Below are 24,017 nucleotides of genomic sequence, written 5' to 3'. Positions count from 1 at the left end.
AAGTGATTCCTCCACCCTAGGTAAAGGGTAGGCATCTCTGTGTGTCACATTGTTAAGTTTACTGTAATCACAAGAAATACGTACAGATCCATCCCTCTACTGCAGGTGATGCCCAAGGGCTGCAGCTCTCCTTTTATACACCCTGTGCAGCCAGGTCCTGTACATGTTGCTTGAGCTCCTGGAATACATGCGGGGGGAATCCTGCGATGTCTTTGCTTGATAGGATGCACATCGCCTGTTGGGATACAATGCAAGACCGTAGTGAAGCCATAATCCTGGTCTTCCTGTGAAAATTCAGCATGATGCTTCTCCAGTACCTGGTTAAGCTGATGGACTTCATCTGAAATGAGCCCCTGGACATTAGCCTGTATAGGAACAGATAATGACCCCACCCCATCCAGCTTGACCTTAGCGGTAGCCTCTCTTACTAATGCATTAACTCGCAGCTCCCCAGCAGCTTCTTCAAGTTATCATATTGACCAGTAAACGACAAGAAACATAAATAACACAATCAATGAAAATCTGCTGCCAAGTCAATCACTACTTATACTGATCGCTTGCTCCATTTTGATCGCGGTTCCCGAAGAGAACTCTATTGGCAATCTATGGCTCATCCTGCTAGTCCCGGACGTAGAGGGTTGAATTTCGGACCGAATTTTAAACCACTGAAATTGTGGCAGCGTATTTGAAACAGCGAAAATAACGGGACTGAATATTGTAAAGCAGAAATAAGAGAACTGAATGTTACTGCTTGAATAATAAAGATGCGAATTAAACACATGGAATATTTTCAACTGAATTTGTTCTTTTGAAATTTATTTTGAGGCGAAATTAAATGAACTGAATTCATGTGGTTGAATTAATTATAAACATGCACTTTAAAATACGTATGTTTTGGAACTGAATTTTGGAAGCCGAATATTTTTGTACTGAATATTTAAGCAATGAAATTACAATTGAAATGTTTTCAGTTGAAATGTTCAATGTTTAAATGTATATACACATATTAGATTACAGTCCCCAAAAATTCAAAGCGTCGTTAATGTAATGTGTTTTTATTCGATAAGTGTAATTCACCGTGTTTTTTTTCATCAACGACTTTTGTCATTAATTTACTTCCATCTCTGTTCCCTCAGCTCATCGCTAACATGACCTCAGAGGAGTTCGCTGAAAACCTTCGCACCAAGATCACTGACAACACCACCCACCCCGAAAGCTACTATGAGCCTGACTACTATGTCCCCAGCAGCCAGGGCACGGCCCACCTCTCCGTCGTGGCAGAGGATGGCAGCGCTGTGGCAGCTACTAGCACCATCAACCACTAGTATGGTTACCAACTAGTTTACCACTGTTACCATGGCTTCCCACCTAAGCCTGTAGACAAGGCCTCAAGGTCTCATAACCCAAAGATTTCTGGTTCTACTCCCTGCTGTATTTCTCTTTTGCAAAGCATATAACCTGAAATATATCCATTGTGCAGAAGGTTTCATCATTTTGTAGATAGAAACTGCCTTACAACCAAGTTTGATAAGTCTAGAATAGGTAAAGTAATTTATCTCATTAACGAAGACTAAATCATCCTCTTTAATAATGACCAAGTTAAACTTGGAAACAAATGATTTACAGATTCATTTATATATCAGGGGAACCAGGCCACAATGTAAAACCTTTAAGATATTAATTCATTTTCCAGTATGTTAGCATTTTGTACACTGATCCATAGTCATTGATGTCTATGTAAACTGGCATGGAAGACTCAGTATTCCAAAAAGGCATTGAATGCGCAATATTCTTTTTAGTTTTGGTTCTAAGGTTCTGTCCCGGAGGACTGGTATCCTCTTGAATAATGAGATGGACGACTTCAGCTCTCCCAATATCACTAATGGCTATGGAGTGGATCCTTCACCCAACAACTACATCCGTCCAGGTGAGGGAGCCAGAGATGAGGGCTTTTGTATAGGTTCTAGGTGCAGATGCACGTGTGAAGCAATGATTGCCGACTCACTGACCCAATACAAACCTTAAGTATGAAAAACATAATTTCACAAGACACTGGGCACAAATACAGAACTTAATTTCCTTATTTCTATCCCAGGTACACAGTGTTTAGCTGCACATGTTTCTCTGTTTAGCACGAAAATATGTGTGATTATCGTAAATGGGGAGATGTGGACTTCTATGGGGTTGTTTAGTTGGAAAAATGGCATCGTAGGTACAAATCCTGCATGTCCGTGCTCTTTTGCTAATACCTTAGCTTTCTCCATTTCAATCAAAGTGTTTGTGTTTCTGATTTCTGATAACACTCATGAACATGAATTCAGAAAACTCATGGCTAAAGTGGTAGCCTTTTTAGTTCCTGTTGAAAATCTGACTTGGTTTTTATGACTTAGGAAAAAGGCCTCTGTCCTCCATGTGTCCAACAATCCTCACAGACAAGGGGGGGAAGGTCAAAATGGTGGTGGGAGGTTCTGGTGGGACCAAGATCACAACAGCGACAGCCCTGGTCAGTAGACCCATCCATTCTTCATGCCCATCCTCTTGCCATGGTGCTTCAACTGACTCGTCCATTTCTCTGACAGGTGATCCTCAACTCGCTGTTTTTTAATTACGACCTGAGGAAGGCGGTGAGGGAGCCAAGGATCCACAACCAGCTCCGTCCCAACACCACTGTAGTAGAGGCGGGCTTTAATCAGGTAACTGAGGAGAACGGTAAGACGACAGACAACGCTGGCAGCACTAACACAGATGACGACAAAGCTGTACTTGTCTTTCTATGTGCTTAGAGTGTGCTGGATGGATTGGCAAAGAAAAACCACGTGATCGAAGTTCTGAACATAGGCGGGTCCGTGGTGCAGGCCATACTGAGGAGGGAGAATCTGCTTGACGCTGAGTCGGACCCCAGGAAGATGGGCTATCCAGCAGGGTACTGAGAGGGAAGAGGAAGCTCCCTTGCATGACCCTCTTTCTTTGCCCTCTTCAATCCATGTGATCACAGCTGCTTTGAATTTTCCAGATCCTTTTATGGGAAAGTATCAGGTGTCAAAGTAAGAACTTAAATTAATATTTATTTACATCCCTGGGAAAAGACAGTGACTTACTCAACCACGTGACTCCTCCAAAGGTTTAATTAATATACTTAATACTGGTATTATATATTTTGATTCAGTTAGGAGACTGACTGGTAGCTGCACGGAAGGGCCAGGATGGGCCTGGACCACCCAATCACAAGCTTGGCCCAGCCCAAGACTCGAAAATGCTGACCAATCACATTTTTGATTGCTGTAAATAATAAGGCAGCAAGCCAAAATGTGTTTTTAAAGCCAGAATTTTTCAGAATCCCCTCCCCCTGGCACCTCTGGCCGGGTGCTTTGTTTGCAGTTCTAATTTTAAAATGCGGGTGTGTGTTTATTTTAGATCGTTGTGTAATTCCCCTTATCTGCTCTGATTTGCTGTTCCCCTTAAACTGGGGAACTTGGTGGGACTGGAAGCCCAGACATGACTATGTCATTAGCAGAAAATGATGTAGAATTCCACATCCACCCACACACTGTCCATCAATCCGTCTTGCATAATGCTTTATACAATGCGTTGTCGTGCCTCATACCAAACTGCATTTCGACAATGATTTCAGCTGCAGGTTTCTCAGCATGTAAGCAATGCCAGTGAAATGAATTGCAGACCACAGCCCTGGCAGTGCGCACAAGCTGCGTGCCAAGACCTGAGTTTATTGCAAGTTATGGTCCCACCCCACCGAAGGAGAGACCCTTCGTTGCTTGGGCGCGGTCTCTTTAGTGAGCGGCATGGATGGCACCGGCTTCCCTGGCTTAGTTCTCTGCAATTCCGTCCGCGTCTCCTGTTGTTCCATGCGGTTCTCTCTACAAGGGTGTTTGCAAAATATTTTATTGATACTATAACAACATAAAGCCACAACAAACCATCTGCTGAGATGTACACAGCCTGGTTTGTATTGTATAAAAACCACCCAGATGGCTTCCCAGACCACTCCCCCCCCCCCAAAGAAAAAGCACAGTTTCGAAATGCTTATGTGTTTGTAGCCTGTATGTGCTTCGTGGGGACCTTGTGTTCGCCCTTTATCTGTCTCTTTTCTTTGTGTTACTCTGCTCTGTTTATATTTAGTTTTGTACTCCTCATCGGTGTGTGTGCTCACTGTGACTCATTTGTTCCATTCTACCCCAAAATCAATACTGCTAGTACAATACCATAGTTTACCCAATACCTATCAATCGCAGCTGAGGAACGCTGTCCCCGCAAAATCGCGGTCAACAGCTTTACTGCCAAAAAAGCGGACCGCTACAGAACACCATTTACAATATTCCTACTGCTCTTCCCAGATAAACTCACAAAAAAACATATGGAAGCAAGATGAAAAGATTCATTTTGATTTGCTGGTTGTGCTGATTTGTGAAACAGTGCCGCATAGATTTAAAACAGTTTCAAGTATGTTACATTAATTGCCTGTTTGCATTTCTTGTGGGGATAAAAACAGCTTAAATGTTAACAGCACTTCAAGAAGCAGGTAAATTCAGTCACCTTAAGAAGCCTTTTAGTCATCCAGGTTTTCTGAAGACTCAGCGATAGTCCCTTAGGTGTGGGGAACGCGGAACTCTTCTGTTGAAAACAATGTACACATGCAGACATAATTAAGTTGAAAGAGGCATGAAACAAGCCATCTGGTTGATCCCTGAACAAAGTGTCATCATACCATTGTTTCAGCCCTGTTCAGATAGTTAAGTCCTAATGGCACGGTGTTGCATTTCCCACAGAGGTTAAACAACTAGGGACTTTCCAACCATTTAACTTAATTAAGGGAATATGTTGGATGCATGACAAAACCTTTCAATATCAAACAACCAGTCCAGTGCTCTTCTCTCTTATTACCATTAGTTGGTGAATTCACTGGTTTCTGAACGAGGCTTTTGCTTATTTGGATGACCACCAAATCTTCCTCCAGCTACCCAACTGTTCTGCCAGTTCACTGAAAATAAATTCTCTGGACGACCTACAAATGAAATGAAAGGCTTAGTGAGTCGTTTCTAGGAAACAGAAACTTCATTATCAATTCTTTTTATCCCTGATAAATTGCCACTGGCAAAAAAGGGGTTTTGCATACCATAGGATCACAGTAAACAAGTAGTTTGACAGATTTTCTATTAACTTTTCTCTCATGTTTTGTGCCTTGTGACTTTTGTTTTTACTCATTAATACAATAATCATTAATCATAAGAGATGATCGCAGTATGTGTAACAGCCTCTTTTTTACATGCCTGCCTTGCCAGATCAGGCAGAAGTAATGAACAGGAAGTTGGTGGAAAGTGCATGTGTGTGTTTAGTTGGAGACCAAACGTTTTTCTCAGTTATGCACCTGATTGGACAGGTTTCATGGAGTCATCGACAAATCAGGGTGTGTCATATATTGAATCATCTATATAATATGTTACAAAATGTTTTGGGGGAATGTGTGCCATCAAAATAAGTTTCATCTTTCTTTTTTTAAAATCTGTTTTCAGTAAAGCCTGCCACCATTTTATAAAAGTGTCTTTTATGATTCCCTTGTGCAGCGTTTGAGAAACATTAAATTACTAATTTAAGAAAATGTTGATTAAGCTGTGCTTAAGCCTATTCTGCAAATGAAAAGTAAGTTGTGTTAATAGATGTCATACCGAGATTTGTGTTGTAACAGATCCAACTAATGCCTCAGTCAGCATACAATGTGGGACTAGGGAATCAGGCTTCAGACTCGGACTTAATGAGAATTTTTTTCTGTGCTTAGTGTAGTGAAAATAATCAATTAAACTTTAAAGAGAGGTATGTGTGCAGAGGCACAAAGGCATTGTCAGACCCCCCCCCCACTATTTTAGAAAAATGGTGTAGTTGTCACCTGGAGGGATGAGGGTTACATTTTTACTAGCGTCTATTCCAGGAAGCAGGAAGTGCAAGTTAGGATGCAGCACAAAGTAGGTGATTGTCACCTGCTTGATTTTACCTGACGCTAGAGATGGTACGTCATGATAACAAACCATTCTGGAAAGAGAGCAGCAGGCCCTTGGCAGTGAAGGAGAGTTTTTCCCTGTGACACAGTGTAACTGAACCAAAGCAGTGCTGGCCTTTTGCCAGTATGGGAGCGTCAGCTGGCAGAGAGGCACTGAACTGACAGAACTGGGGTCGAATCCAAACAAGCAGTGTCAGAGCTGTCAGACAACAAACGGCCCTCTCTCTTCATGCTGTGCTAAATGGGGTAATCAAAGCAGTAGCAGTGGTCATGTTGGGAAAACGACAAACTGGACGTGACTGGCATGACTTCCGCGTGTAACTCACTGCCACGTCCTTCACAGGCATTTAGCCTCAGCTGGATCCAGAACGACGAAACCTTCTTGACTCAGAGCATCGGAACAAGCAAATATATAAAATTCTTGTAAATACAACATACATCAAATCCTGAAGGAAATGCACCAGTATTTATTCTAATAGACAGCACAAATATTACACACTTGGAAAAATACAGAAGTACAAAAAATGTTCCATATACAAAACTCTGAGTAATTGGCAGTTGTGTATGCATGTGCATGTCTGTGTGTGGTTGTTTATTTATGTCGAATACAAAAATACTGGGAATTTTATAACAAAGGGATTTGCTCATTTTTTTGCATTTGCCCCAATTTAACTGTCACTTGGTTGGAGCAGTTCACAGTATTTATTGTACATTTTAAATTGTAAACATATGATTAGTCCATGTTTTAGGTGTGATCACTTACAGTAAGCCTGTAAAACCAAACGCAGCACTACATTTTATTGGTGAAGCTTATATGTTCAGTAAATTGTGATGTCAGGAGTTGTGATGAAATAACATGCATTGTTTTTTCACTTTAGGGGTAATCCCGATTCAGAGGTATTTTTTATTTTAGGTCAACCACACTGAAAAACCATTAGCGAGTCCACATATAACGTAACTGGAATTCTGTGATTAATTCAGGCATCAGCTCAGCCAAGGTAAATTCATGCAGAGATGACTACTAACTACAGGTACAAAGCTTAAACTAAAAACAATCAGTAAACAGTGGCTTCTCAGTAGCAGGACTTTAAAATACTTTAGGAAATACCATTAAAACTCAATTAGTTTAGCTCTGGCAGTTGTTGGTTTGTCTATAAATGTCTTCACTGTTTTCCCTTTATGTGTCTGTAACCCTGTAATTTCTTAGAGTTGCAGTCAGAGTAAGTGTGTGTTAGTGTATTTTAATGTCTTTAAGTAAATATGTGTCCCAGCAGAAACAGAAAGTGTGATTCACCTGAAGCGTTGACTTTCCAGTTCACTGGCACTAGAGCAAGACGATACACTTATGCAATTCATACACACATTTCTTTGTGGTATACATTCAGGCCAGATACCACATGCAAGTTTGTTTTCACCTAAACAATGTGTGTGAGGTCATTTTACCCAAGAAGTGAAATGAAAATGTATACAAAAGTTCTGTTTCACATTGTGGGATTATTTACAGTATTTATGTAGGTGTGATGCCTATAATTTTAAACCCAGAGGTGGGTGAATACGGGTGCCAGAGCAGGCAGAGACCTGTTGAGGCCCAAAATTTGTGCACCCAGGAAGTGACATTTTCACGAGGCCGCCCGCAGACACCCTCATCTGCGAATCAGTTTCGGTAGTACCGAGTAGCGTGGATTCTCTGGAAACCAGCTTTTGGGTAAAAGCGTAGACACAATGACAGCAGAATTCATGGGGTCATCATTGACCATGTGTCCATGGGGTCAGTAGCCGACGGCTTTCCCAAGTTTTCTGGTGTCTGACATGGCGCTGATGCATGAGCCCTCTCTGGAGATGGCATTGACCACATTGAGAGAGTAAGTCATGTTGCCCACGCTGTGCCCAAGCTTTTTCAGTTTGTCTACAACACTCTGAGGACACAAGGAAGCAAAGAAATGACTCAACAACTTTCTTTTACTTGTATAAAGACATGCACTACAGAAGGTGACATTTCTGGCTTATCGGTTAATAGGAAAATATGAAATGTGCCACCAAAATCAAGCAGAGAAAAATACAATCATCCTGTGACTTCCTTGTTTGGCTTCTTCCTTCAAATCGCTACACAAAATACACTTACCCCATCAAACCCTTTCTCCACCTCAATCTGGCTCTTGGCGTTCACATACAGGACCGGGTCAGAGATCGCTTGTTGCAGGTCCTTCTCAAACCACAGGTGGTTCATCAGAGCCTAAACGGGACAAAAAAAAACAGTGTGGGTTAGTAGAGAGCTGATGACGAACAGCTAGGTGACCCGGGTGCTGGTAAGGGAGGTAATTCCATCTCCAGAATCACTTGTCCAGTATAAAGTCATGTTCTTGGAGGTCAGCCCAAAGTCACCAATTCATCTAAGATATAAGAAATATAATTTATTTATTCTAGGGGGAGTTCTTGGTTACCCCCATACCAGAATGACACCTTCATATTGGAAGAGTCAGCTTCATGGACAACTCTCACTAGGAAGTGCAGCAGAAACCAAGAAACACTTACTGAGGCCACCCCAGTAGTGATCATAGTGCCCCCTGATCCTCCAATCAACAGCAGCTTATTCTTGGACTTTGAGTAGAGTATCGACGGGGCCATTGAGGAAGGAGGCTGTTCCCCTGGAGGAGAAGGGAAGAACTCAAGTGGAACCACACCCACACTGAACAGCAAGCAAAGCCAGAGAGGAAGGATTAAACGCATCATCTTACCTGGCTGAAGATGGCCCCGACCATTACAGAAATCAGCCAGCTCGTTGTTGAGAATCACCCCAGTCCTGCGAGAGTACACCATGGAGCCGAAGCTGTGTGGAGACATGTCAAAAAAACATGTCAGAGCATAGGAAATGTCTGGAAGCCTCTGTGGCAGCCATATTGCATGTGCTCTGAGCCTCAGGAAAAGGGAAAATGCACTCTAGTATGTTTTGGTCAGTCCCAAAACATACTGCACAAAGTGTTTGTGTGGATGCGCCCTGCAATGGACTGGCATCCATCCAGAGTGTTCCCTTGCCTTGTGTCCCCATACTGCATGGGAAATGCATGAGTGACCCTGTATTGGATAAAAGGATGGATGGATGGATGGATGGATGGATGGATTGATTGATGGATGGATGGAAGGATGGATAGGTGGATGAATTATGGAGGCTCTCCTGGATTGACCTGACATCTGCCAGGTCTAAAAGATGATGGACAGACAGAGAAGGAGTGACTAAAGTATCATAGAAGGAGATTTTGTTGCCCTCACAAGTGGTTGATGGTGCTGGTGACTGACACGGCAGTACCGTCTTCAGCCAGCACTGACATGTGGCTGGTGCCAAAGTGGTCCAACGCGGGGGTGATGTTATAGTACTGAGGGTCATGTGTCATGGAGCTGCTGATCATCGTCCTCACGTGGTTTGCAAATTTGTCACTTATCAAATACTCCGCTTCCTTGAAGAAAGAGATTTTTTTTTTAAATATACTGAGTTTGCTGAACTGAAATAAGTAACTGGTACTGAATATCAACACATGCATAGAAATGTACAAACATAGATTGAAAATGGTATTTTATAACCAATTAACCAATATGCTGTGAAATATGTATGGTGGTCTTGAAAATTATACAGATATTCTACAGCCATTACTAGAGACTTTCAGTGTCACGAATGACAAAATATGTGTGCTTTCATTTCTACTCTGTGACAAAACAAAAAGTGCAAATTGCACTGAAAGGTCATTCTCCGATTCAATGTTTTAAAAACATGGATCCCCTTTTGTGTCAGTTTATTTGCTCACACATGCATTACGGTGGACTAATGAAGTTGTCGAGTCACCATCTCACTGAATGACCGCTGTGCATTTTGTGAATGGGTGTATAGAAGGCAGGCTTAAAGAAGAGGATCCAATTGTGCAATCAGATTAATGACCCAGACCCCCAATGAGATTTTAATTCACTGCCAGGTTTTACATAAGCCAATGAAAAAACAGTCCCTGTGAGCGATGAGTAATTTGTTTGGTGATTTTGAGGTTATGAGGTCAAGAACCTCTTGCTTCCCGACATGACTTCATGAAGTCCAGGAGGTTCTCGCATTTCAGTATTGTATGACCATGTGAGGGAGCAGGAATAGATCTTAAAGGAAAGGCTGTATTTACACACTGAATAACTCATAGCAGCATACTTATATACTGCATTAAAAACTGATCTCCCTAAGAACAGCAATGTACAGACACCATGAAGCTATACTGAATAAAATGTAACAGTGGATGGATGGATCAATCAGAAGTTTCTTGCACAGAAACGTTTATGAATTTTATAATTAAAAAACAACCTTCAACATGTGTGTGAAGAAATTCCACAAATAACAATCAAACACGCGGAAATACAGGGTTTTGTTGATAGAAGAAATCTGTTTGAATAATCTTTATAGCAATCACATATGTTACCATGTGTCAGTGCTAAACAAACAAGAACAATGAAAACAACTTCTTTACCTTCATTACTTCAGGGTTGAAATCAGGGTCACGAATCGTTGGTCTCTGTCCACTGGCAAATTTGAGTGCCTCCACATATCGGTGAAAAGTTAAGGCTTTCTGGTCATCCTCGATGGATGAGCGACTAAGACTGAAACCTGAAAGTGATCAGTTGTGAAATTGTTTGCAGTTCCTACATCTGCTCCAAAAATTGCTTCTAACCATTACAATGAATAGTTGAAAGATGTATGAAAGGACTCACACAAATGCTTGTAAATAATAATTAAAACTGAAGAATAAATTTCCAAAACTCATACAGTCCATGGGATACATGTGAAAATGGACTGAGTTTTGGAAATTTGCTCTTCAATTAAGAATATCCAGATTCCTTTCTTCTTTGATGTAGGGAAATAATGAGGAGCATTTTCAAAGATGAGTGAACGTACTTGATTGATGTTGACAAAAGAAAGCAATAATTACCATTCATTATGTTCAGAATGAAGCCAAGAAGAGCTCCCCCTGCTGGTGGGGGAGGAGTGAACATTTTGTAGTCTCCCAGTGGCATTACCAACGGATCTGTTACATTGGCTTGAAAAGATGCTAAATCCTCCCTTGTTAGGCTTCCACCTGTTACACAATGGGAACAATAAGCTTGTATGGAAACTCAAAAACTGCTGACAGATTTAACTCTCAATAGAAACTAATCTAAGCTGTACATAATCAGGCTGTTCAGTTCCACAAGTCATTTAATGGTTAAAAAAAAAAAACCAAGAACACTTTAAGAGGACAGAGCAATCCAGGCTGTGTGCAGGCATGGCACCTGCATCTGTTATGTCCGCAATCAAATCATGTGCGATTCTGCCCGTGTAGAAAGCATCTGCCCCCTCCTTTGCAATGGTCTCCATGGTGTCCGCCAACTTTGGGAACTTCAGCAGCTCCCCGGGACGGAGCACCGTCTTATTCTTATTGCAGAACACATCACTGGAAGGGAAAGAAAACATGTAAGAAGGCGGAACCTCTATTGCCAGTTAGAAATGTCCTGATAATGGTTTTAGCCCACAGAAGTCCCTGAAATGAGCTGCTGTAGGGGCTGCCTATGATTAAAAGCATGGTATCTCAGCACTGTAGCACTGCAGCTGGGGGGTTGAATCCTGCCCCCAGACCAGGTGCGGCTCTCCCTGGGTTGGTACTGGTTCCAGATGCTCCTGTTTCCCCCAGAAGCCCAAAAGCAGCAATAAACTGACTTCCTCAGTTGGGGGGGCGGGTACTGATATCCTGTCTAGGGTGTTCCTCTATTATCAGCACGAATCAGAACCCTGTACTAGTAGGTTATTGAAGATGGATGGGTGGTATTTGTAGTAAAAAGAAAAAACTAAAAGTAGATACCATAGGTGTGACCCCTCAATCGGCTGTTTCAGCATGTGAAGAAAAATCCCAAGGTAATTAGGGAGGGGGAAGCCGTGTCGGGCCAATCGAATAGCAGGCTCAAAGAGCTTCGCCCACGGCAGCTTCCCATAGAGATCATGAGCCTGCTTGTAGCCACGTATCTCCCCGGGAACAGCTATCCACTCACTTCCTGAGAAAGGGAAACAAAAGGTTAAAGGTCACAAACTGTGGTTTGACATGATTGAGCTGTGCTGAATACTGCACACAAGAATGGACCCCAACAGTTAGGAAAACATTATATAATGCCATTTAAAACAGCTATCTACATCTGCAAGTCTTGTTTGCTTAAACCTCCTCGGTCACTTTCATGCACATGGCAAACAGATTAGGCCTGTCCATAGAGGTAGAGGAGGTATGACCTATTTTTGAAATTAGATTATTAAACAAATAACTTTTTGCTAAAATTTATTGTCATATTGTACATCTCTCGTCTTTGGAAAGATTCTCCTCTTGTAAAATACATTTCATAATTGTAAACAGTGACATCTAGAGGCCAGAAGGAATGGCCAGTTTGTCTGAAGAGGTAAAAGCTGAGATACCTCAAAATGGGCGGGTCATCTCCCTTCTTCTCCTACAAATCAATGTAATCCTTTAAAAAAAAAAGTTGCCCTAATACTTTATTGGCAAAAACACATAAAATGATGTGTCAACAGAGCTATACCTCTTTATGAATCATCAATATTTAGTATTGTAATTGTGTTGGGCCAGTGAATGATTTTTAAGTTTTACATTTCGATCTCTTTCTCTACCATTGCATTGTAGTGTGACAAACAGGTACTAAAGCAAGGCTCAGTGGGCTAACCCTGTGTGCCTGTAATCAGAAGGTCACTGGTTCAAAACCCAGCCTCAGTACCCCCCAGCTTCCTGGGTGCCCCAAAGGGTGGCTGTCCTTCATGGACAGCTTACTCTACAAAAGAGCAAGTTGAGGAAGGCATAAAGACAATTTCCCCACGGGATCAATAAAAGTGTCAATTATTATTATTTGTATCAGATAGTTTTAATTTCTTTTGGTTTACAGTTTCATTAAATTTCATTGATTTTACTGTACAATTTGCCTGTTCTGTATTATCTTGGTCATTCTTCCAAACAAATGAATTTGGCACAAAGTTAGTATTGTGAGTAGGGGGGAGGGCAAGAGCAGCACCGCCCAGGCCCTCTCTATGCTCTGGACAATGACAGCTCTTCTGCCCTTCCTCCTGGTGACATCTTCACCTCTTTCTGTCATCTCTCCGTTCCTCTTAACAAAAGGCAACTTTTAATGACTCAGCTATTTTTCGGTGCATTTTCGATGAGTAGTAAACTGCTGAACATTGTACTGTTTTTCATAACATGTAAACTCACTATACCTGTCCAACCGGTGGGATCACAATAATTTTATTTATTTAGTTGTTTATTTATTTGTTTGTTTATTCATTCTTTTTTTTTTATTAATATATAAGATTTGCATATTTTGTCTGTTTGAATTAGAGAGCATGAAACACTGATTTGAGTAACTGCATCTTGTTGCGTCTGATGGCCTTGATGAGTATTTTATTTAGAGGTGGCACTGATCTTATACCCAGTATCAGGATTGCTGGATCGGATATTGGGGGGATGGAGGAGTCAGAAACCGATCTGATTTTCCATCATTCAGGGCTTGAAATTGCCCACAACTGGGGACAATTTCACACTTACGTGTAACACATGGCGGGGGGGGAATGCAATAATAAAATTGCATGGATTCAATGGCCATGGCGTATTTAATGGAATCCACTTCTCTTGACAAACGCTTTTATTTTCCTGAAGATAGCGCCTCATTAAATTTCGTGATCTCACGAAAATAGCTCATGATCTCAAGCAAACAACTTTGGCCATGTTGAGATCATGAGAAAAGTACGTCGTGAGCTCGACATAAGAAGACGGAAGACGATAATCATGGATGTCCTCTATGGACCCCTGATGTCGGCTGTGTGGAAATATACTGAGCATCAATAGAAACTTCTCCAACCTTCTACAGAGCACATAAAGCTAAAAATTATAGAAAAAAGTATATTTTAACAGATTATTAATTGAGAACAAAGAAAAAAATGTTTGTAACAGTATATTAGCTGACAACAAAGACAGCAACAAGTGGTAAATAGGCATGATTACTGTCCTCAGTAGTGCTGCGACCTCAATGCGCAGCTGTGCAATCAGGTGATCCTGATCTCATACTCTGCAGAAGGTTACCTATGACAGCCTGGGGGATCCTGCCCCACTCTTCTTGTAGTCCCTGTACCAACATCTATTTGTTGGTAAGATATGTTCATTTCAGTCCTATTTCTTTGTTATCAAGTGGGATTCAAGTGGAAAACAAATGAATGCCCCTTTGTCTGTACCATTCAGTTCTGTCCTATTTCTTTGTTATCAAATCGGATTCAAGTGGAAAACAAATGAATACCCCTTTGTCTGTACCGTTCAGTTCAGTCCTATTTCTTTGTTATCAAATCAGATTCAAGTGGAAAACAAATGAATACCCCTTTGTCTGTACCGTTCATCAGTTTGACGCTTTTGGGGCAGCTTTGCAGGAGGTCAGCTTTGATGCGTCTTGGAACTTTCTCTCTGGATGTAATGACTTTAACCTTGCCTGGATCAGAAAGGAAACGTACGCATAACCAACCAACCAACTGACCACCCCTAAGCACTATGTAACAGAGAGTTTAAGACAATGCACCGGTGATCATATACTCTACACACTTGGGTGTGAGTCCTGTCCTTGTCAACATTAGAATCTATTCTACCTATTACAGTATGTTGGTTGATTACGTGATGGGTAAAGGTCCCAAAAAAGAGTGACACAAATACAGTGCAAAATAACAGATCTTGAGAAGATACAAGGAAGTACCACACAGACTAATTTAAAAACAACTGTCATTTATCAAGTCAGCAAGACACATTGCATTCTGGGAAGGTGAGTGGAAGGCCAGTGCGGGAAAAAGGTCAATTAAAGGCAGCTCACAGGAAACAGCACTGGATTGACAAGTACAGTCACACTGTTATGACTGTTAACAGGATGTTTGCCAGCAAAGCCAAAGACGAGGTAAACACAGTGACATGCATGTCATATCCTTACCCATCTTATCCATCACCGTGAATATGGAACCCCCCCCCAAGCCCATACTCTGTGGGTTCACCAAGGAGGTGCATAGGAGTGCTGCAATGGCTCCATCTACTGCTGAGCCTCCTTGCTGCAAGATGTCCCTGCAAGAAAGCGAGAAAGTAGGCTACTTTACTGTAACTGTTGCTGTGGCAACTATCTTTACACATTTGTACTGGTGGGGCACATGGACCAATGGTACGACAGTGGCTATTCCTCATCTATCCCAAGTCCATTACTTCACAAGCCGCTCATGCAAGAGTCACTGTGACAGACCCAAGCTCTTCATCAACATGGCGAGAGCTCGAGTCTGTCAGAGTGATTCACGGGCAGAGACAAGACTATGTTGTGAGACATCCTGCACAGATGTAGGGCATGCTGACAGGCAACGCAGGGTTTGGTGACACACCATCTGGCCTGGCCGACGGTTTCATGTGGGGAGTATTTGGTGCCCCCACATGTGTGCCCAGAATACTTGCCAAATCTATTCAGCGGACAGGGCTGGCCAGCATGCTCTTACCTGCCGGAAAAATATCTGGTTCACCTTGACAGACATGCCTGGTCTAAGCAGGATTCTGCAAAAAGGTCGCTTTCTCCCCTTTGAAGAGCGGCCCTGGATGACCTAACTGTATGAATAACTTTAGCTTGTGCACCTGGATTGTGAACATTTAATGCCGTATATCCCAAAGGGCCAAGAGAAAAGATGGGAAGACGATCAAGACTGTCACTTTAACTGATTGACATTAATGTTCTTTTTTCTTAAAACTGCAAATAACTCAGTGCTTATATTTGAATAATGCCTGTCTTGTGGACTGCTGGTGATTAGGGGGCCTTTTCTGCTGTTACATCCGGATCAGAGGAGATTAGACTCCATGACGATAAGCCAGTGGCTCTGCTGGGTCAGCAAAAAATCAGATACAGTAGCCTGTTCCCAGCAGTATATAGAACTTTGCCACACGCAGTTGGAATACAATAAAATAGGTGTAATGAGTAAAATTTACAAAATATACAGCTTGCCCTAATTTTAAACAGGATATTAAACAGAAGAATAATTCTAGCATTAGTAAAGTAATTGGAGGGGGGATATTGCAGTTTTGTCTTCTAGAACCATGACATGAGATAGTGAATGTTTGTATCATGATTTTGGTCTCGGTTTCAGAACGATTAAACCACATATGAAAGAACATCCATCCATGCATCCATCTTCCTGCTGCTTATTCGATACAGGATCACAGAGAGGGGGAGCAGAGGAAGGTCCCAAGCAGCATAGGGCTCAAGGAAGGGCTACAGCCAACATAAGTGCATACAAAGTGCAGTAGCTCAGGTGCTAATATAAGGAGCAACTTGCTCAACATCAAAATCATCAGGTCAGTATTTCTCTCTCTCTAGGGCAATTGATTCTACCCTGCATCATCATTATCATTTTTTATATTTATACTAACAAAGAGACTTGCTTAAACACATCTCACAAATATTTCACCAAGTGTAAAATGATCTCTCATCTTTGTTAAAAAAAAAGAAAGAAAGAAACACGTCGAAACAGGAGCTAAAGGCGCAACCTTTGTCATCTGGGACTGGTTTCATGGAACATAGCCCTCCATTTTCCATAACCACTGGGGCACAGTGAGTGTGGGGCTTATCCTGGGCACAGAGCATGACTCACCATGGACAGAATAACCTGTCCCTCACAGGACACACATACATAGTTATTATCAGGATCTTAGAGGTCTAAAACAATATGTCCTTGTATTGTGGGAAGAAATCAGAGCTGCCGTATAAATGAAGAACATGCATGATCTACACAGAGCAGGAATCAAACCCACTAGCCTGAAGGGTGGGCTTTAGTTTTAAAGGGAATGTAACACATCAGTGTTGTATCTAGTCTAGGCAGGGAAGGTTTGGCTCCTTTGCCTTTGGTGGGGATGGATAAACTAAGAAACATTACTTGTCAGTGAGAGATTTCATTGACAAAGGCTTGGTTTGTGCTTGCCCTTCAAAGCCAGTACAGAGGTACAGGCTGATAGGTTAACGCTGCTAGTTATTACAGGTCAGAAAGAAACAGTAGTTGGCTTCAGTGCTAGACGAAGTTCACCATCCGAGACCCCCACCTCCCCCTGGCAAGCTTCACTGCATCCCCCCCAGTGAGAAGTATGCACCATCCCAGGCAAAATGACAAAGTGAAACTGGCTGCCGACGTTGGGGCCCCTCAGTTAGTGCTGCCTACGTCGCCGATGGGTGCTGGTTTGGTATTTTGGAAAAATGAGGAGGAGCGTCTCTTAATAAACTGCAGACTCCCGGCAAATTCGCCAGGTTAAAGGAAAACAATACTTTCACCATTTGGAAGGATGCAAAGGAAGGTCTGCTGGGCCATTTTGCATGGGAAGCTTTTCCTGATGCCAGAAGAACAATGCAGGTTAACCATCCTACCAGGAAGGTCATGCGTTACCCCTGGGAAGAGCTACTGAAGGTGGAGAAGATTTTAACAGATATATAGGCCTGAATGCTAAGAGGCGCCTCTTTAAAATGAAAAACTGTCCTACCAGGACTACTGGCAGGAGACATCAGTGAATGGCACCTGTTTCCGTATGAGGAAACCAACAAGGATATAAGCCAATACAAGTGTGAACCCAAGTCAGCTGGAGTACTTAGGAAAAACACATTTTATTTTATCCTTCCGTGAATCGCCACCTTATCACGGTGGAGGGGTTTGAGTGCCTCTACTCCTAGGAGCTAAGTTGTTGGAGGCAATTGCCCCTGATAGGGTCTCTAAAGGCAAATAGGTCCTAAGTGAGCAGCTGGACAAAATGCGATTCACATAGACCCCTATGAATACCAACATATAGGACAGACCGGGGCCCCACCCTGGAGCCAGGTCTGAGGGGGGAGCTCACAAGCGAGTGCATGGTGGCTGGTTCTCTACCCATAGGGCCCAGCTTGGCATTGTCCAAAGAGATAACATGGGTCTGCCCTGGGGCTCACATGCAAAATGTGGATTAGGTGGCAGTTGAAGGTGGGGGGTCTCAGCAAACCGATCGTTCCTAGAAGCGGGTTCTAGGAACATGGAATGTAACCTCTCTGGTGGAAAAGGAGTCTAAGCTAGTGCAGGAGGTAGAGAGATACAGTACTGCCCAGATTTTGTGGGTCTCACCTCAATGCACAGCACAGGCTCTGGAACCAAGCTCCTGGAGAGGGGCTGGACCCTATTCCACTCTGGAGTTGCCCTTGGTGAGAGGCACCAAGCAGGTGTGGGTCAACTCCTAGACCCCCCTTTTAGCGCCAGTAGTTCACCCCGTTGAACAAGAGGGTCGCTTCCCTTTGACTTCATGTTGGGAAACGGGCTCTGACTGTTGCCTGAGCTTAGGCACCGAACACCAGCTCAGAGTATCTGGTCATCTTGGAGACCCATTCTACTGCTAATATTTGTAGTAGGAGATCGAGAGTCTGTGTGCTTACTTATCTGCCTGTGTCTCCAATAGTTGTGCCTTAATTAGTCAATTAATTTATAGGGTACCACATACATTTGGCCATATAGTGTACATGTTATTGATTGCTAAGAGCTGCCTCATTTGAAACATTCACTTTTAGTTTTTGTAACATATTAATTTTCATCACCTTATTGTGCAATATATTCACCAAGAGCCCACATTCTGTGATTAAGAGTCATGCCATCCACAACCAGCTCAGGCTAAACTGGTTGAGTGTTCTGCTGGCAGACAACACTGCATAAAAATCAAGGAGCTGGATGAACTTGTTTTATTGAGTGCATTGTGACAAAACAGAGATTTTCTACTGAATTGTACTCGTAGTTCTAATGTGTATAATCAGGGAGAGGGCATATCCCGCACAGCCAGTGCCAGTCAAACTCCATGTGGCACCTTGGATGACCGATACCCGCTCCCCCCCCCCACCAAACTTCAGCGTCAGGGGTAGGGCACCAGCAATTTGCTAAGTGTTTCCTAAGGGGCATTGGATGGTAAGAGAGGCAGCATAGGGTGATGATATGCAAAGATACAGGCTGCTCTGCCACAGGCCACATATGCATGTATCATTTACATCTACATAAACGGAATGTATAGATTAGCAAGGAAAATATTGTAATAAAAATAATTATAATAATACTCACGTAATTTGCATGTCCCTCAAACTTTATTCTGAATAAAGCTGAATATATTTATTATGAATATAGCTGGTGTCAAATGTCAGGGTAGGACAGCGCCAGCCAATAGAAAAAGATAAATCTGTCAGGGTCACCAGCCCGGCCCTGTCCTCCATGTCCTGTTTTTGGCCATCATGTGTTGCTGGTCACTCTGTCCCCCTCTCCCTCTCCCCCTCTCTCTCTCGTAGACTTCAGTCCTTGTGTGTTCCCTTGCTTTTTGGGCTGCTGCATACTTCAATGGGTTGAGCAGTTCAAAGACAAGCAGCTGTGGGTCTGAGGTTGGCTTGGGGCCAGTCTTGCCTGTTTATAAGACTTTTTGTTTTCTAGTGTCTTTCACTTGGCGCATTTCCCCATTTCTGCTGTGTTTTGTTATTTCTGTATATTCTTAGGGTCCTAGTCTCTGTGGTGTAACCCCAGTATTTGCTTTGTATTTCTCGTTGTTCCTGCGCCTGCCTTGATTGGTTAATTGATTATGAGTTACACCTGTCCCTTGATTTCCCTGCTTTTCTCTGTGTTTAAGTTCCTGCCTTAGTTCATTTCCCTAGTGGGTCATTGTGTTTACTGCTCTTTTTGGTTTTTTTGGTTCGGCTCCCTGTGTTGCTCTTTTCCCCTCATTATTACCTTTTTCTTATTTTTGTGATTAATTCTTGCCTCCCTCACGTGTGTCTGACCCCACGTGGTCCTTCTGTTTTGGGGCTTGTCCAGTGTGTTCAGTTTCCCCAATAAACCCTTCTGCTGTCTTGGATCGTCACCTTTTCCCACCTGCGCCCTGACAAAATCTGGTTATTTACTCATCCTTGTTTGTTTGTTTGCTTATCCACCCCCCCCCCCATATTTTGACATACAGCAGCGAACATTCGGTAACATAATTTCCCAGTGTTGCGTATCGAAAAGGAAATAAAAGCAGACATTTTTCTCACAATGATGAGGTCCTGATCTCATAATTACAAGATAACGTGGATCCAATACAAATCCATGATTGTTGTCGGTCCCGGTCCGGTCATTGACACCGGACCCTCTTGTTGCCTGTGCCTTTCCTTGTTCCGCTCCTCCCATTTTTAATCCCTCACGGCCCCGCTTATTCCCAGTCTCTATTCCTTGAGTTCAATAAACCCCCTTTTGTCTCACTACAACGCCTGCCCTTAAGTCCTTTGTTCCTCAAGTAGTGACACCCTGTTCCTGATGATGCTTGGAGAAGCCTATAGATACCCGTGAGACACTAACTGCAATTAGAAAAAAGATGAATGGACAAATTATATGGATATTTACCCATCCATTATAAAATGCATCTGCCATTGTCTTTGGAATTTAAGGCATTTATCTAATAATCCTAAAATGACAGGAAACATAAGATCTTAAAGATGCTTAAAGTTTGGAATGCCAAACATAAACTGGAAAGTGACTACACTGCTGTTCACATCTGGTCTATACAATAGTATTTGAGCCAAGCCCATACAGTAGCTAGAATCAAATGTCAGTGTGGGGGGGGGTGCCTCAATAGATTTCACCGATTGGGGGAATCCCCCTCGGTAGATTTTGCCAAAACAAATTTCAAGTTATGTTCAAAGCTGTCACTTTACTAACTGGCAAGGTAGCTAACTTTTTTTCCCCACCCTTTGTCTGGTTTGTCCTGCAATAACTCCCTCCCCAGGAAAGGCAACGCACTGGGATTGTAAGCAGGATGGGGACCTTAACATTGCAGGTGAGACTCTGAAGTTGACCCAGGGTTGGTAAAGTTTCTTTCTCTTCTTTTACAACAACAGTGAAAATATTTGTTTATCTCCATTAGCTCATGTGGTTTTGGCAAACTTGGCGTTCTGGGCAAAATACGAAACATTCCCCAAGCTGTCAGCAAAGGTTTCTGGATGGATGGCAGCGACAGTTAAAGTGTTCGTCCAGGGGCAGTGGGGCGTTTGGCACCTGCAACTTGACTGTTTGAGAGGCAGGTGTTCGACCCGGGGTTGAGGGGCTTGGTAAATTATGCCAACTTGGGGGACGGGGTATTCGCTTGGTAAATTTCACATCATCGTCGGTGATGGGTAAAATTCACAGACCGGGGCATACAATGGAACATTATTTAGCACTATACAACGTAGAACATAATCATTATGATATTAATAAAAAGCATGCCAAATACTCATGATGCAATCATTACAATGTAATCACCATAATGTAATCAACACAATGTAATCAACTGAGTATGTATTTGCACCTTATGTTAGCACCTCAAAGTTTCTGTTAGCTACTTTATGTTAGCCCTGAATGTATGAATATCCAGCTTTATTAGTGTTATATCTTATCACTATACTGAAGGATAAATATATTATACAACCCTCTAGTTAGACAATGTGCAACATTCTGAAGCTGCCAAGGTTTACTACTGAAGGGAAGGGATTGGCCTGTGTTCACCAGAAGGTCACGGCTGAGTATTTTCAGAAAACCAAGTAGAGATGGTCGTGCCACCATTATGTTCGGCCGAGGGACCAAACAGTAAAAGAAATGATGTACAAACTTATCACCTAGGGGTGTGGATCAAGGGAGAAAACAATGATTGTGAATGGTTGAAGAAATGATGATGCATAAGTGACGAGATATTGTTAAACAATAAGAAAATGCATAAAAATTGGTATAAAACAGTATTGGACACACTTGCAAGTGTCCGGCCTTGGTTGTAACCTAATTGTTGCAATAAAGACTGAATTTGGATCTACACGAGCAGCTTCTGACTTCTGATCTGGCGGGGAAGGAAAAAACCACAACAATACCTACAAACACTGTGGTTTTTCGCAGATGTCTCCTGTATTTCAAGATCATCTTGCAGCGTTCTCCTGTTTTCGTGTTTCTCCTGGGAAGCTCCCATAATTCACATAGCCCTCAAACTTTATTATGAATAATCATCATATCATCATATGATTATTCATTGATATGTTTTGTATGTTTGGTGTTACACAAGTTGGCAGATCATTTATGAAACACAGTCCAGACACACAATCCACAAACTACATACAATTTCAACCCATCTGTCACTGCAACCTGGCAACCAAAAGCTGGATTTAACACGCGTGTGCAGGTGTTCTCTGCACAAGCCAGCAGGTCAGTTGAATGCTGAATGAATCGGCTAATTATATAAATGTAAAGTAATATGTGTTTTGTACCACAGTGTTGCACTGCAGTGTTTCTGTGATGAATTGATGTTGATGTTTTGTCATTTCATAAATATAAATGTAAATAAATCTGGCAATTTATTTATTTATTTGTTTGTTTGTTTTTACTTGCTTACTTACTGGCTTATCCACCACCCCACCCCCCGCAAAAAAAAAATTAAAAATCCCGTATTTTGAAACCTAAATGTTGGCAGGAATCGACCGGGGGGGTCCACTTTGATACATCTTGCCTGCTGGGCAAAAATACTGCGTGTTCGTGTCCGAAAAGAGAGGCGTTTTCCATCGTTCGGGCCATGTGGCCCTAATATTTTCTAATTCCCTTGAAATTGTCTGGCGTTGCGTAAACCAGATGATTATACCCGCCTCTCAGCAATTTACGATAAGTTTTTGTGGACCACCTGGCACGTAGCCCAAATTTTGTTGCGTTTGAACCTCAAAATTTGCTTTAGCCAACTGGTTGGAAGCAGACGGGAGGGTGGACGAGGGGTCTCACAGAGGGGCCGACGGAGGGGGGTGTCCATCTTGGTGTTGCCGGGGGAGGGGGGGGTTTGTAAAATCTAAGGAGGGACCCCGCCCTGGTCAGAAAAATCAATCGAGGGGGACCTATATGACCGTGGGAAGCACTGTCATCACCCGGTAGCTGAAGACCGAGGAAAATTAAAAAGACTTCGACTGGTCGTGCTAACAGTAGGCAGAATTCCCAAGTTTCGCTACACATATTCTATATTGAGTTATGTTTCACATAAAGACGGGCATCATAATGAAAACTATATATTGCAGCTACAATTTCACTATCAATTCTCCATATGGCCGTGAGACTTGCCAGTTTTACTTAGGAGCAGTATTACTGATTTTATGCGCTAAAATTAGTTAATCTTTTTCGGAAAATTTGTCCCCCGCCCCCAGTGTAAAAAGGTGTTACTACAGAAACCAAAATTTCCTTGCAGATATTACATAGGAAGGACGGTACGTGCAGCCGTTTAAATTCCATTTTGAAAAAGTTCTCAAATTGCTTAGCCTATAGTTGAGATGCATAAAACCCGCATTTCACGTAGCCTGGAGTCTATCCAGCCAAAGAAACGCAAGAGAAGTCGACTCACCTAAATTCATGTCGGGAGATTGAGGGAGGAAACCCAAGCTACCTGTATACGGGGGGGCACAAGCAAGCGCAACATGCAAGGAGCGCGGATGGGATTCGAACCTACAATCCTTGAGGCAAAACTCAACAGTGCAGCTCACTACGCCGACACATCATCCACGCAAAGGGCCATCTGGTATGAGTGACAAAGTGAAATAAATGTACAGAACCCTTTTCATACTGTACATCGCATCTTACCTGCCAATTTCCGAACACCTCTCGGAATCGGCGGCCACCGCTCCGTGCTGGAAGTATCCGTCTGAGCACTTCGTCTTCGTGAAAAGCACGACGCACGCAACGACGGCAGCGACGACGACGAGGAGCAGAAAGCTCAAACAGCAGCACAGCCTGAAGGTCGCGGATTTGCTCATGATTGCAGTCGCTCACGCTTCACTCACACTGAGCGACTAAACTTCCTTTTATGAAGCCGGCGTTAAGATCCGCCTACATCTCACATCTACGTTCGTATGCGGGGCTGGACTGGCATTAAAAACCTGGCTTTTGGGGCTCCTCACG

At 42.6% G+C, this 24,017-nt stretch overlaps 2 protein-coding genes across 3 annotated transcripts in view; one reads left to right on the top strand and one right to left on the bottom strand.

Annotated features, from left to right (window-relative positions):
- ggt1a (gamma-glutamyltransferase 1a) overlaps positions 1–7,040 on the top strand; it is a 19,454-nt gene extending 12,414 nt beyond the window's left edge. Inside the window, exons 9-13 of the mRNA XM_023808588.2 lie at positions 1,137–1,324; positions 1,800–1,927; positions 2,391–2,503; positions 2,580–2,693; positions 2,784–7,040. Of these exons, the coding sequence (XP_023664356.2) occupies positions 1,137–1,324; positions 1,800–1,927; positions 2,391–2,503; positions 2,580–2,693; positions 2,784–2,930 (690 nt within the window). The 3' untranslated portion in view covers positions 2,931–7,040. The remainder of the gene's footprint in view (positions 1–1,136; positions 1,325–1,799; positions 1,928–2,390; positions 2,504–2,579; positions 2,694–2,783) is intronic.
- Positions 6,458–24,017, bottom strand: LOC111842200 (glutathione hydrolase 5 proenzyme). 2 transcript variants are annotated; one of them, XM_023808587.2, is made up of 12 exons: positions 23,700–24,004; positions 15,020–15,147; positions 14,438–14,533; positions 11,869–12,058; positions 11,303–11,463; positions 10,963–11,109; positions 10,504–10,640; positions 9,278–9,462; positions 8,746–8,837; positions 8,543–8,655; positions 8,133–8,243; positions 6,458–7,926 (listed from the first exon to the last, which is right to left on the bottom strand). In XM_023808587.2, the coding sequence occupies exons 1-12, from the start codon at positions 23,870–23,872 to the stop codon at positions 7,780–7,782; spliced, it is 1,680 nt and encodes a 559-aa protein (XP_023664355.2). In that variant the 5' UTR covers positions 23,873–24,004; the 3' UTR covers positions 6,458–7,779. The 2 variants fall into 2 exon arrangements, with proteins under 2 accessions (XP_023664355.2, XP_023664354.2); XM_023808586.2 differs by having other exon boundaries at positions 8,543–8,837; positions 23,700–24,017.

Source organism: Paramormyrops kingsleyae, chromosome 7 (assembly GCF_048594095.1).
Source record: "Paramormyrops kingsleyae isolate MSU_618 chromosome 7, PKINGS_0.4, whole genome shotgun sequence".
In the NCBI taxonomy this organism is placed as follows: domain Eukaryota; kingdom Metazoa; phylum Chordata; class Actinopteri; order Osteoglossiformes; family Mormyridae; genus Paramormyrops; species Paramormyrops kingsleyae.
The sequence above is the reverse complement of the archived record's forward strand: the minus strand, read 5'-3'. Positions and strand labels throughout refer to the sequence as shown.

Coding starts and splice junctions, on each gene's coding strand:
- LOC111842200 (XM_023808586.2), bottom strand. CDS start 23,872: ATGAGCAAATCCGCGACCTTCAGGCTGTGCTGCTGTTTGAGCTTTCTG. Junction 8,838..9,277: donor ACCAGCACCATCAACCACTT/GTGAGGGCAACA, acceptor GTCTCCACACAG/CTTCGGCTCCATGGTGTACT. Junction 7,927..8,132: donor TGGAGAAAGGGTTTGATGGG/GTAAGTGTATTT, acceptor TTGTGTCCTCAG/AGTGTTGTAGACAAACTGAA.